Source organism: Chelonoidis abingdonii, chromosome 2 (assembly GCF_003597395.2).
Source record: "Chelonoidis abingdonii isolate Lonesome George chromosome 2, CheloAbing_2.0, whole genome shotgun sequence".
Lineage (NCBI taxonomy): Eukaryota > Metazoa > Chordata > Testudines > Testudinidae > Chelonoidis > Chelonoidis abingdonii.
The window spans coordinates 165666033-165679434 of record NC_133770.1 but is presented as its reverse complement, the minus strand read 5'-3'; the positions used below and the strand labels follow the sequence as shown (position 1 = coordinate 165679434).

Below are 13402 nucleotides of genomic sequence, written 5' to 3'. Positions count from 1 at the left end.
CTCTGCTCCATGGGGCCGATGCTGGATCCTCAGCACTTTTCCAGTTCGCATCCCGCCTTTACCAGTATGTCTGCTGTCAGGAGCTGATTGAAACCCCTGATTACTTCAGTCCTGTAGGGTCTCGGCTCAGTTTTAGGACAACCCGCTCTCCCCTCTTGGTCCCAGTGGCTAATAGAAGGGGTAAGTGATTACTGCCCCTACAGTAACCCAGATCTATTGATCCTTCTCTGCCACAGGTTTCCTGTGTGACCCTGGGCAAGTCACTGAGCTCTCCCATCTGTACATGGGGGATCGTAGCACTGCCCTGCCTCCTGGGGGTGTGAGGAGAAAGCTGTGTCAGAGCCAGGCATTGTTATGATACTGAGTGAATAACCTGTCCTGGGTCACTCCTTTTTCCCTACCCAGGAGTGTGCAGGCCTCTAACATCGGTGCCCCTTGTCCTTCCCCATGTTCCCCTGATTCAGAGCCTGATATCCTGGCTCCAGACAAACCTGGCAGCTCGGTGCTGTGCTGCAGGCAGCCTTTTCCATCCTGGCTCTGAATTAGTCTCTAGGGTGGCATTTCTCCCAGCGCCTGCCAGTCAGACTGTGGCACTTCGCCCCAGCATCTAGGGCCAGCCACATAAAGGAGAAGCCAGCAGCACATTTAACTCCTCCAGCTGCAATTGCCCCTGTCCTGAGAGAGTCTTGGGAGAAACAAAGGACCTTGCCGAGCGGGTCACGCTGCAGCAAGGGCCTCCAGGGCGCCATGGTGGGATTGTTCACGCTGGAGCTGCTTTTTGTAAAATGGAACCTGTCACTATGATCAGCTTCCCGGGACTCAACTGCTCTACCCGGAAGGTCTGGCTGAAGCCTCAGGCTCCGGGAGTCCGAACCCTGCCCCTCCGAGACCCAGGCGCACTCCGCTTTGGGAGGCGAGAGCATCGATTTCAAATCAGTGGCTGTTGGTGCAGTGAGACGGCCTGTCCCATTCAGACAGCACCTCTGTCTCAGCAATCCCTCTGCTGCAGGCACTCTCCAGCATGTCACATGCGGGGCCAGCCCATCATCCCTTCTGGTCTTACAACTGACACTAGCGTCTGGGACCAGGAACTGCAGAGGTGGCTCTGTCCTGAGCTCTTGGGGGTGGGTTTGGTTTTGGACACTTTTCAAAACAAAACCATGTCCTTGGACAGAGGCCTTGCCTTTGGGAGCGACTGCTCTGTGTGGATAAATACAGGCTGCACAACCACACGGGCTCTGGGCTACCTAGTCTGACCAGCACCTCTGGGGAAGATGGAGTTTGAAGGGTTCAGGGTTTCCCTATCTGGGATGGTTCCTCATTACCCATTGGCACAGCGGTCTGCTCCCTGTGCCTATGCACATGGAGAGACTGTCCCCTGCAAACACTGCTGTTCTCCTGGCCATGCCTAGACTTTCTGTCCTGCTGCTGCTGTTTATCTGCAGCTCTGCATCCAGTTCTGGGGACGTGGTTCTTGTGAAAGATGTGACGCGAACAATTGCATTTAGACTCTTTTTATCTACCAGCTGCAATGCGGGCGGCCAGCTGGCTGTCCCATCAATGCAGAGCCTACGGCACTGTCCTTGGGGTTTGCAGATAGAGCTGTCCAGGTGCACAACAGCCAGTGGCTGGGGTGGGGCAGAGTACAGTACTGGGACCAACATGTGTGGCAGCAAAACAAACCCTGTTATCAACCGACTAACCACAGACCAGCCATGTTAAGAGAGCCATGCTCTGAAGGTGGGGGTGTTCTCTACTGGCATCTATTTCCAGGGGCAGTGGTGGGCAGCCCTGTGTCTGGAGGCATGCTCTCACACACTGGCTTTTCCCAGTACAGCTGGAGCTGGGTGTTGGATGGCTTTTGCCAGAGTTAAAGTAACCGAATATGATCTGTCTGCTCTGGGAGGAGGAGAGGCAGGGTCAGTAGCAGCATTGTTCACCTCCAAGCTAACTCTGGAGAGAGGGTACTGCCAGCCAGTGCTGGTCAGAATGCAGAGCTGCACTTGGGTCTGGTTCAGCTTCTCTCAGACTAGACTAGCCTCTGTTGTGGCCATCAGCAGGGATGGACTTGATCCCCGTAGGTGGAGGCGTTGGGAAAGCTGGTCTAAGCTGAGTGCCCGTCTCTAGTCCAGCTTGGGAATAGAGTGTGTGTCCATTCCTCCTAGGTCAACTGGGGCGATGCTGCCCTGCCTGCCAGGGGCTGCCAGGCTGAACTCAGGGCTGCTTGGGAGGTGTCTGGCACGGTGGTGGGCGCCTACCACCGTGCCAGATAGATGCCTGGCATAGGCTTTGTCATCCTGGTTCTGTTGGAAAATCTTTCAAACTCCTGCAAATGGCAGAGAACGTAAGAGTGGCCCTACTGGGTCCGACCAAAGGTCCATCTAGCCCAGGGTCCTGTCTTCTGACAGTGGCAGGTGCCAGATGTATTAGAGGGACTGAACAGAACAGAGCAATTTATCAAGGGATTCATCCCGTCATTCCAGCTTTTGCTCCCATGCCTGTGTTGTCAGCTGAGCTGTGAATTCCAGCAAAGAGCTGGCACTAAAAGAGCTGGCTGGAAACTTCTTTTAATTTAAAAAAAATTCTTAATTTTCACAAAAAAATTGCACTTTTCCCCCTGCATGTTTCTACCCACTCTAAACAAAACAAAGAACCAGCCAAGTAATACGTCTGAGGTGAGTCTTTGATATTTGGGATGGGGGGGAAAAATCTTCCTGAGTGAAATGTGACCTTTTTACATACTGGTTTTTCCTTCCAGGGACTGTTGCTGACTTTATCTGGTCACTGTATGTATAGATAGATCTCTGTCGTGCTCAGACTTGGAACCTTTCTGCTCTGTGGCTGCATCACAACATGGTGAGTCTTTTCTGTGCAAATACTTTGAAAGAGAAAAAGACCCTTTTCTCTGTATGCAGAAGAGGGGGAGTGGAAAACGTACAGAAATCTCCCTATTGTTTGAAAAGCCACGTTTCACCTCAAACCTTTTTGCTCAGAGATGTTTGATTGGAGCCGAGCGTGGTGGGGGCCTCTAATCGACCCATGTTGTGAGGAAAGCCAACTCCAGGCTGTGCTTCAGTTGTTGCCTGTTGTGTAATTTGCAGCCAGGACTGATAGTTTATCTGTCTGTATTAAAACACTTTATCCTAATCCTACCAGGCAGCTCTAGCTAATTGATTTTATTACTCACTTAAATGCTGGATATCTCTTATCTAGCATGACAGAAAAGGCTGTTTGTGTGCCTGAAGGCCACTGCATAGAAACAAACAATCACAGCACGATTTAGAGAAGGGGAAGTGCATGCGCTAGCTAGGGTGAGGACAAATAGTTAGTCACACACCCTGCTGAGAGGGGTGGGTGAATCGGTGACATGATAGCACCATGGCTGTGTCTGAAATTCACCTGCCTGCTTGCCCATCTCCCCTGAGTCCATTCTATGGCCCGAGCAGCTATGGCCCACAGCAGCGGCTTGGTTTTTAAATTGATCTGCCAGAGAGAAATGTTTCCCATGTGTGGAACTGGCACCTGACTTTACCCTTGCCCAAGGCCTACGCTCACGCCTGGGCCAGCTGCAGGCGTCCGAGCTGGGATGCTGCCCTGGCTGGAACCTATTACGGCCCAGCAGCTTGAGCTGTGTCAGGTCGAGGAACTGGAGGCTGCTGGCAGATGACGCACATGTTCTTGCTCTCAGTAATAGCAGTTGTTTGTATTGTGGTAGCACCGAGAGGCTGGAACCCCATGTTGGGTGCTGCTCAGGGTCATAATTGGGTTCAGTCCCTGCCTCAAAGAGCTCGCAAGACAAAGGGTCACAGGGAAAATGGGGGAGTTGCCAAGCAGGTCTGGGGAACAGAGCCCTGTTTTCCTGAGTCCCAGCCTGGTGCCCTGGCCACACCCCTCCCCAACCCCCCTCCAGCCCCTCTATGCTGGCTTAAGGCCGGACTGTGGGGTTAATGGCGTGGAGGGGGCTGCCCTCATGCCTCCTCCATTCTTGCAACATCAAGAGGAAGGTCAGGCTCCCCGCACAAGGGTACGAACGCTGACGTCAAAGGAAGCAGCTGGTGATTCACTGGCTCTTCTGAGCCTTTGCCTCGCTGGCTGTAACTCATCTGGGAAATGTCATCCCATCCTTGAGTGTTATCGTTTCGCTGTCAGTTTGCCCACCCTGATGGGAGATAATCCAACATCTGAAGGAGATATTGGCCCGGCGAATACAGGCTTTTTGAAAACCTCAGTGTAGGGGGACTTCCCCTTGCCTCGGATGACTGCATCTGCACTGCACTGTAGAGCAGTGCCTCTGGGGAGACCTGGGCTCTGTCCCCTGCCCTGCCGGGTAACCTGGTACATTCAGAGATTCCCAGGCCAGAAGGGACCACTGGGATCAACTAGTCAGGCCTCCAGTGTAACACAGGCTGGAGACCCTCCCCAAAATCATTCCTAGAGCAAATCTCTATGGTCAGAAATGGAGAATCCACCACGTCCCTTGGCAAACTGTTTCCCTGGTTAATCAACCTCAGTGATTCATCTCCCAGCAATTGGATTATTGAGCATGTCCCCCTGTGTGCCTCACTTTCCCCCTCTGCAAAATGGGATGATGGTACTGACCACATCTTTTTGAGCTCTATGGATGAAAGGGCACATAAAAGCCAAGTGCTGCTGTTCATTAATCTTGCTTCAGTTAGTACATGTCCTGTAGGGTTCGAATACTGCACTGTGCCCTGGGGAGTGGGTGAGCCGAGAGCCAGACAGCCTTCTCTGTCTCGAGGGGCAGACTGTGTCCTCCTCTCTCCCCAATGTGCTGGGAGAACGCTCGTTGCTCTGCCGGGCGAAGCACATGCTCAGAGGTTCCAGCAGCTAGCCAGCATGGGCCCAGGCTCCTGGAGCAGGGGTGGGGGAGAGCGCTGTCCCTAACACTCGCTGTGTAAGGAAGCTGTATTAGGTGGCTTTGTAGATTCCTGTCTTCCATCCTGACCAGCTTCAGATGGGGGCATGCTGACACCCCCAGGGCCAGGTTTGGTCAGTGATGCGCCTAAGGGATGGAGGGAGCAATGGGTTCCCCTTCCCCAAAGCCAATGGTTCTGTTCACTCTGACGAGGCTCCGGGGGTGGCTGAGTTCAGAAGACCACTCAAGGCACCTGGGGAGGGGGGGCGAGGGGCTTCTGAGGGTGCAGGGATGTACATAATGGGGCAGCCCTGTGCTCAGAGATGGCTGCGTAGCCCCATGACATAGTTCCAACCTACCTTCCCCCATCCTCGCTCTCACAGGTGGGACTGCTGCCTATACAGCCCCCCAGCAGCATCTTTCCTCAGCCAGGTCTGCTCCTGCTAAGGCTCCAGGGGCTGGATCCTTTCAGGCCCAGCATCCAGACTGAAACCCCAGAGGCTATCCTCCCAGAACAGCCCTCATCATGGGATATGCCCCTTGTAAGGGGTGCACGCGGCTGGTCCGGGGATGAGCAGCACACAGGGGCTCTATTTTCCTAATGCTCTGCCCAAGGGTAGTGACTCCACTGGCTGCTTGAGGCTGCATCTCTATCCCCACCCCCCTTTTTAAAGATCATGTTTTCTAAGTTAAAGGACACGTCCACTAGCCCTGCCTGTTACAACTAGGTCTTTGTTTGCAAATCCATGCAACTCGTTCCTTAAAGTGCTGGTGCTCCATTCAGTTACCCTAGCCTGGCACTCCCAAGCCCCTCTACAATAGCCAGCCAGTGCCTGTGAGCAACTCTCCAAATGGGAACCCTGTCCTAGGTGAAGGCAGCTTCCATTGCCGACCCCGTGAGCCATCCTGTGCCTTCCCTGTGACCTGCTGCACTGATCCAGGGCAATGGACAGCAGTCTCTGGGGCCTGGCTGTCCAATCATGGGGGTAGGGAGGGCAGAACCCCTGCCTGGGGTGAACGGCAGCATCTAAGCCGTGGTGACTATGTCTAACTATCACTGCACTGTTTGATCCCTCCATAGGAGATGGCCGCTCTCAGCGTGTGCTGGACACCTGCATTCGGGTGGTGCTAGGCTATGGGCCTGGGAATCAGTGTTATGGTTCAGCAAGAACTCCAAACGCTGGCCTGCTGGCAGCCTTTGCTTTGGGACTAGGTCTGGCTAACTGTGCTCACATGTCGCTCTGGAGAGAGAGCGTCTGGTTGGCTGCAGAGGGTTAATGTAGCCAAGGGAGGATAGGCTTGTTCCCTTAATCAGCTTTGCCTCTGTAACGCTGCCCACATGACAGATGCATGAGAAGAGTTTGGCCTTGGCCCCCAGCCGGCCTGGGTAAGTGATGTCTTTTCTTATCTCTCTGCTGACTAACCAGCATCCTTCAGCTGGAGTATTTAAGGCTGCGAGTGGGGAGAGTTGCAGCAGAGAAACGCTAGTCCAGCGGAGGCAGCCCCGGAGTCTCTGATACTGGAAGCCTGAACTGAGACCAGAAAAGAAAAATGCTGCCAGCAACTTTCAAACTGTGCGCCGGGATCTCCTACAGGCATCTGCGCAACATGACCGGTGAGGGGGATGTGCAGCTGTCACTGTGGCAACAGCTGCCTCAGGAGCTGGGCTGGGGAGGGGAGGGACTGGCTGGCTTGAAGGCCCCATTGCTGTGGATTTGACTGTCAGATTCAAAGTGCCTCATTTCCTGCTCCTTAGCAGTGATGTTTATTGCTAGTACGGGTACTCTGTGTGCGACCCGTTTGCCCCAAGCACTGGGCAACCGGAGGCAACCCTGCTCTATGCCCTGCTTGCCAGCAGGGAATTCTCTGCTGTGTGTTACGCAGCTCAGACCCTCAGCTGGTGTAAATTGTCACCCTTCCCTTCGAGTTAAAGGTCTGTCCCATGTCCCCAGTGGTCTCAGCTGGCCTTAAAATCTATTCGCCTCTCCCTTTTGCTGTCAGGAGATTCTTTCTAGCTCGACAGGGGGAAGAGTATGCCTGTTTCTGAATGCAGAACAGTCTGTGTTTCCAGGGAGGTTGTTTATAATGCCACAAATGTACCTACGTACAGATAAAACATGCTTCCTGCCTTGAAGAGCTCACATGGAAAGGACTTAGATTCCTAGCAACTGGAGTGGATAATCTGCCCTCTTTTCCAAACTGTGGAGAGAGAGAGCAGGAGAAACTTCCACCAGACTCTTCTTGGCTTCTGGCTGCCTTGGTTTCTGCTGGACTAGGGACCAGGCTGAGGTCTAGATTACACATCGCACCAGGTTTATGCCAAAGACCATTTCTTTGGCAAAAGTCATTCTGCAGGTTTGGAAGAAGTCTGCCTCTCTTCTGCTTGGGCTGGTGTTGCACATACTGGCGTGCACAGCTCTCCAATCCCAGCATGCTGTATAATTGGAAAAGTAGGAGCATAGGCAGTTTCTAAAACAGCTTCTAGTCCCAGTGTAAGGTGAATTTTCCAATGTTGAGAACTGCTGGATTCTAAGCTGCCCCCGGGATGTGGCTAGTCCCCATTCCCTGTGTTTTGCACATCCTAGGCTCCACGTATGGTCTCCAAATACAATTGTTACTCTATTGGGGAAGAGCCTAAATGGATTTTTTTTTAAAGAGCACCACTCTTGCAGAAATCCAAAGGTAGCTGCTGTATAGACATGCTGCTGCTGCTTCAGCCGTGTGTGGATGATGATAAACCCTGTTTCTGTAGATGTACTGACACAGCCAATGATGATGGAAAGTAAATAAAATTAAAAGAAAAATCAGTGTGGGCCTGATAGGAGGAAATTGAACAGGAACAGCTTTATCTTCAGGCAGGGTCACAAATAGTGAAGCATGAAAAGTAAACTGTGAAGTTCATAGCTCTTTTCATTTCAATCTTACCCTCTCATCTCAAGGCTTGAGAAGGCAGGCGGTTGTTGCCATCAGCCAGGAACTGAATAAACTCGCCTTTGCTGGCCCTGGTCCCAGTAAATGGATCAACCAAGTTCGCAGGAGGAGCTCCTTACTCAGTGAGTACCATAGTCTGCCAAATGTCCAGTGACAAGCAAAGTGGGTGATCCTGCACCATTCAAGCCTGATAGTCTTGCACCTGCCTCCAGTGGGAGCAGGACTGGGGCCCAAGTCCTTTCAGAGGCTGCATCTGTGATACAGACTCAGACCTGTTGATGCATATAGAAATGCACAGCCTATTCTGCAAAATATAAATACAGAAAGATAGCAGGAAACCAGCATCACTCCTAAGTCCACCCGCACTGGTGCTGGACTGGAAAGATTACTTAGCTGAACTAAGTAATTCTGTCCAATGCAATGCAATAGTGATTCATTGAGAGGATAGAGCTGCAAACAGCACTGCATAAATGCCCCAGTAAAACCCTCTACTCCAACCCCTTTCAGGCTCCAGGTTGGAGGAGAAGCCCTTCAGTGAAGTGGAGATGTCCTACATTAAACAGGGAGAGGAAGCCCTTCAGAAATCGCTCAGCATCCTCGGGGACCAGGATGGCTGGAAAACTGAGACCGTAGCGGTAGGATTTCTGACTTGTGGTGGTTTTCTAACTTGTCCTTTCTTAACTGAACCTACTGGGAATACTAACTCTTCAGAGCTTTGACTTCTTTAGGGGAATGGAGACAAAGTGCTGAGCAAGATGCTCCCAGACGTTGGGAAGGTATTCCGGCTAGAAGTGGTTGTGGACCAGCCCTTGAACTCTGTGTATGATGAGCTGGTGGAAAGAATGGAGCAGATGGGAGATTGGAATCCAACCATCAAGGAAATCAAGGTGAGAGACTCAACTGCATTCATCCTCCAAAGGAGGAGGACTGCTTGTTTTGGCCCCAATTCAGCCAAGGACTTAAGCACATGATTTGCTGAAGAGGGGCCTTTATGATTAAGCAGTAAAATAAAGGGTTTTTCTACTATATATTTTAGAGAGAAACATCTAATGTGCCCAAAGGGGTAAATACAGCTGGGCTGAAGGGTGTTCCAGCCTTTGAGTGCCAGCTCCAAGCTTCGGCTGTTATCTTGACCCTGCTTTGCAGCTGATATGGAGCTTGTTTGGCAATCGCCACAAGGTGTTAACAAATGGCAGAAGTCCATTTCTTTATCTCCGCAGCTTGTGTTTCCAGGTGGAGGTTATGGAATCCCATTGCAAGTGGGTGGGTGTGGTTTATACATTGAAGTGGTAACAGTGCCGGCGTACCGCCTGCCTGACAGCCATATCTCACACTAGGTTAAACGTTCTCCCACACAGCACAGCCTGCTCCTAGAGCACCGTGTATGTTACTGCCGAATACTGAAATCCATTTCCCTATCTGTAACGCAGCCTCCCTCAGTGTCGTGGGACTACACAGCCAATGAGGTAGACACAGCAGCCTAGGGCTAGGGGGAGGAAGGTACAGAACTTTATTAAATGCCTTGCAAGATTCCTAGTACAGGGAGCCCTAGAGGTAAGTGTGTCACAGACACAGTAACAGAGACATACCCCACAACCCACGAGCTAGTAAATGGAATGGTTGTGTAACCAGCCACGTTATGCTGGCTTTGCTTAACATTGCATAACTGTCACTGTCCAGATTCTCCAGAAGATTGGGAAAGACACTGTGATCACTCATGAGACTGCTGCGGCCACGCCTGGCAATGTGGTGGGACCACGGGACTTTGTCAGCGTGCGGTGTTCTAGAAGACGGGGCTCTACGTGTGTCCTGGCAGGGATGGCCACAAGCTACGGCGCGATGCCAGAACAGAAGGGATTTATAAGGTAGGGAGCCCTCCAGCTGTTATCTTGCTTTACAACCCTTGAGCCAAAGCAGCAGTAGTTGGACAGCCAGGAAAAGGAAGTGCCATTCCCAGCTCGGGTGCACACAGCAGTGTGATTGCAGCTGCCTGAGTCCAGAGCTGGGGGTCGGGTGGGAGTGTAGGGGGGTGGCTAACCCAAGAGGCCAAGGCCTTGCTGCTATTTGGAAGTAACAGCTCAAGTGGAGCTAACATATGTATGGCTGCCAGCTCTGAGAGCTACTGACATACAGAGCCTCCTTACCAGCCTGGTGTGGGAGGAGGGCTGTAACAGTGGTGAGTATGTTAAAGTTTGGAGTCCTGCCTATTTTATACATTTCAAGTTTGCTTGAGCTGTTACCTTGTATCATTAGCAATTCCCTGCCATTGCTGGGGCTCAGGCAGTGATCATACCTCAGTTTCTCCCCAGGGACTGAAATCCTGTAGTCTGTAATAGCCTGTTTCTCCCTTAACTGGCTCTTGGCATTCACCTAACAACCAGGACTCAAGGGTGAAAAGCTGGCGATCTCTCCTATGGCCACTAGCCAGCCCTGCATTTTCCCATTCTCTGGTTAATCCCACTTAGGCCAGCTAAAGAGGGTTCTACTGTACCGGTATCTAGATGGTGCTCTAGCCTGCTCTCCTATGTACCATAGACCATCACCTGGGACCTCCTAGCCTTAAATGCCATGGAACAGGAGGCTCTTCACTTTGTAGAGTTTAAAGCCAGAAGAGACTATTAGATCATCTAGTCTGACCTCCTGCATAGTACATGCCATTAAATTTCACCTAGCTGTCCCTTTACTGAGCTCAAAGCCCCACAGCATTTCAGTGTTCAGCAGCAGAGATAGAGGTGCCACCATGGCAGGGAATTGATCTGGTATCTCATTCCCATTACCAAGAAATAGGCAGGACTCTAAACTTCCCCTCCCCTCTTTTGACTGGTACTGTTCCTCCTTCCTCTCCCATCAGGTGTCTAGTAAATGCACCCTTATTTCTACATTCTACTAACTCCATGAAGGAGCATGGACTGCACCCCCCACTAGTGAATAGCATGGTGGTAGCAACAACTAGTCCCTTCCCTCTCAGCCTAGCAGCCAGGCTTGGCACATGCACCCATTGCAATACTGATTTTACACCTCCGTTAAGCAGATCTATTCTTCAAAATCCTTTATTTAACCTGAATTTTAAAAAAAAATTGGGGTCAAGGGCTAGAGAGACTTAAATCAGCAGAAGGACTACTGGCCAAGTCCCACCAGAACAAAGACACTACCTGGATAGCAGTGACTGTGCCATGAGAAATTTCTGGCTGCTGGGAGCATGCTGCAACCTCTCCCCAGAAACATCTTCTAGTGCTCTGTACCAAACTCCAGCCTGAGAGTAGTGTATGCTGCACCTCTTGGCCTGAGAGGTGAGGTATTGCCACCTTCCTGCCTTTAAAACTGACTGTCACACACACACTTGGATGGTAAATCATCGCCCCTGGTTTCCTAATGCAATGTCTTCCTGCCCTTCTCCAGAGCTGAGAATGGTCCTACCTGTATGGTTCTCCGGCCACGGGCTGAAAATCCTTCACAGACCAAGTTAACCTGGCTACTCAGCATTGACCTAAAGGTAAGTGCACATGGTGAACTGCATTCAAACAGTATAAATGAGTCCTCTCAGGCAGACTCCTTAGGAAGGGGGTAGTTGAACATTGTCTAAGCTTAAGAAATTATGCGCAGTTGTTTAACTACTTGAAATGAAATTCTCCTAACTCAAGTAAAAACCCTTTCATCTTCACTGGAAATTCCAGCTCTTTCCAACCAGAAAGGAGTGGTTCATGTTTTATCCAAACGCACTTGCCAATCTCATCACAACCTAAACTGCAAGATTGACTCCCTCCAACCCCCTACTCCTTAAAGTGGAGGTAGTTCCTGGGCTTAACACACTCCTGCTCTCTCCTTTTTCAGGGCTGGCTGCCTAAGACAATAATCAACCAAGTACTCTCCCAGACCCAGGTAGACTTTGCCAACCACCTCCGCAAGCGCTTGGCTACCACCACCACTCCAGTTGCTGTCAGCTGCTGAAGCAGTTGCTGTTGCACCCTAAAGAACTATTAACCTTCAGTGGCATTTGCAGCTTCAGGGACAGCCAGAAGCCTACCTGATGTTTAGATTTTGCCTTGGAGCTGATAATCCCGTGTAGTGTGTTATTTAAGACATGCTTTGGAGCTTTTTTTTGGGAAAATGAATGGGTTCAGGTTTTTAATGCTACATTGAGTTCAACAATGGGCATTTAGGCCTCCAACCACCACCCAGCTGGGCTCCCTTCTTAGCTGAACATATCAGATCTGTTGGTGTAGGCAATCACTTCAATATCCCCCAGAAAGTATGTGTAAGTGACTGACTGAAAAGCCTAGTGCTCTGTGTAATTACATGTAGTAGGATTCAGTGTTGCTGGCTGTGTGCTCTGCAACAGCTTTTGATGGTTGCACAGCGAAACTACTTCCGGTCAAACAGGGGCCTTGACTTCAAGGCAAAGAGTAGAACACTCAGCAAGAGCTCCAGCTTAACCCTCAGCTTCCACGTTTCTATTTCCCTCATAGGTACTTACTTACAGTAATGTGCAGTACAGGAACACACTCTTGAGCCTTAAGATCAGAAGTGAGTTACAGGTTTAATATATAGCTCGAGGCATCTTGCAATATCCAACAATCCATCCCTGGGCAGATCCTATTATTGAAGTGTTAGTGCAAAGGGAGATTTGCCAATTTATACCAAGCTAGCTTTTGGTTTCATTTAAATGTGCTAATGTAAGTAAGTTACTTAGTTACATCCTTTGCTGACTGAAAAGAGCAACAAAGTAGCCTGGTCTGTTGGGTACAACTGGATCACAGTATTTGAGCAGTAAGCATGTACTTAGTCCCCCCAACTCTTTCAGAGGAGGCTCTGTAACTTGTCTTGGTTTTTAATAGGCTGGATAGTGTCTAACTGTATAAAGTGTCTTATGAGAAATCAAGTCAGTAGGACAGTGCATCTTTGTAAGCTTACACTTTTACTTAAGAACCCAATACACCAGCATTAGTTTTGCACTCAGTGGAATTCAGCTGTAGGAAGTTAATTTATAAAGTCAGTTTGCAGGTATTTATTTTTCTTGTATAGATGTGCATAATGGACTATTTAATATTTATTCTCAGTGACCATGGAGCTCTAAGCAAGTTTATTTTGGGGGTGGGGGTTCCTTATCCACTAGTGAACTCTTCAACAATGCTTGTCTGACCTTGTAGTATAAAGCAATGCTTGACTTCCCTAGAACCAACCAATTCCTGGGCCCTGCTGAGATAGGACTGTTGCTATGCAGAACACTAAAATATTTGCAATGTAATTCTGTAGTAGCCTAATGTACTGACTTAGTTTAAATAATCCAATGTGATGTAAGATATATAGATACTTTTAAAACATATAGCTGAAAAAGATTAAAAGTCTTGACTGGCTCTCTTTATCTAGACTACAGAGTGCAAATGTAACAGCTTCATAAAAATCCTCTCTCTCCATTATTAGTAGTGTTATCTGTAAGAAACCTGAGAGTGAGAAGAAGAGACTTGTAGCAGAACATATATTGAGAGACAAGCCACTGCGATTACCTTATCCTGGAGGAGTGTGTATCTAGTGTTTTACAGGCACTAGATTAACTACTTTATCTACATTGCTGAGGCTGTACAACATAAGATTAAA

General features: G+C 49.9%; 1 protein-coding gene across 1 annotated transcript; it reads left to right on the top strand.

Moving 5' to 3' along the window:
- The first annotated feature begins 99 nt into the window (after positions 1-99).
- Positions 100-12566, top strand: STAR (steroidogenic acute regulatory protein). Its single transcript, XM_032774620.2, has 9 exons — positions 100-180; positions 2759-2856; positions 6304-6491; positions 7816-7929; positions 8315-8442; positions 8536-8694; positions 9488-9672; positions 11207-11300; positions 11639-12566. The coding sequence occupies exons 3-9, from the start codon at positions 6428-6430 to the stop codon at positions 11753-11755; spliced, it is 861 nt and encodes a 286-aa protein (XP_032630511.1). The 5' UTR covers positions 100-180; positions 2759-2856; positions 6304-6427; the 3' UTR covers positions 11756-12566.
- Positions 12567-13402: the final 836 nt, after the last annotated feature.

What these genes read in the sequence shown, in the direction of transcription:
- STAR (XM_032774620.2), top strand. Translation starts at nt 6,428, where the DNA reads ATGCTGCCAGCAACTTTCAAACTGTGCGCCGGGATCTCCTACAGGCAT. An exon ending in GAACAGAAGGGATTTATAAG is followed by an intron (nt 9,673 to 11,206) that starts GTAGGGAGCCCT and finishes GCCCTTCTCCAG; the next exon opens with AGCTGAGAATGGTCCTACCT. An exon ending in TACTCAGCATTGACCTAAAG is followed by an intron (nt 11,301 to 11,638) that starts GTAAGTGCACAT and finishes CTCCTTTTTCAG; the next exon opens with GGCTGGCTGCCTAAGACAAT.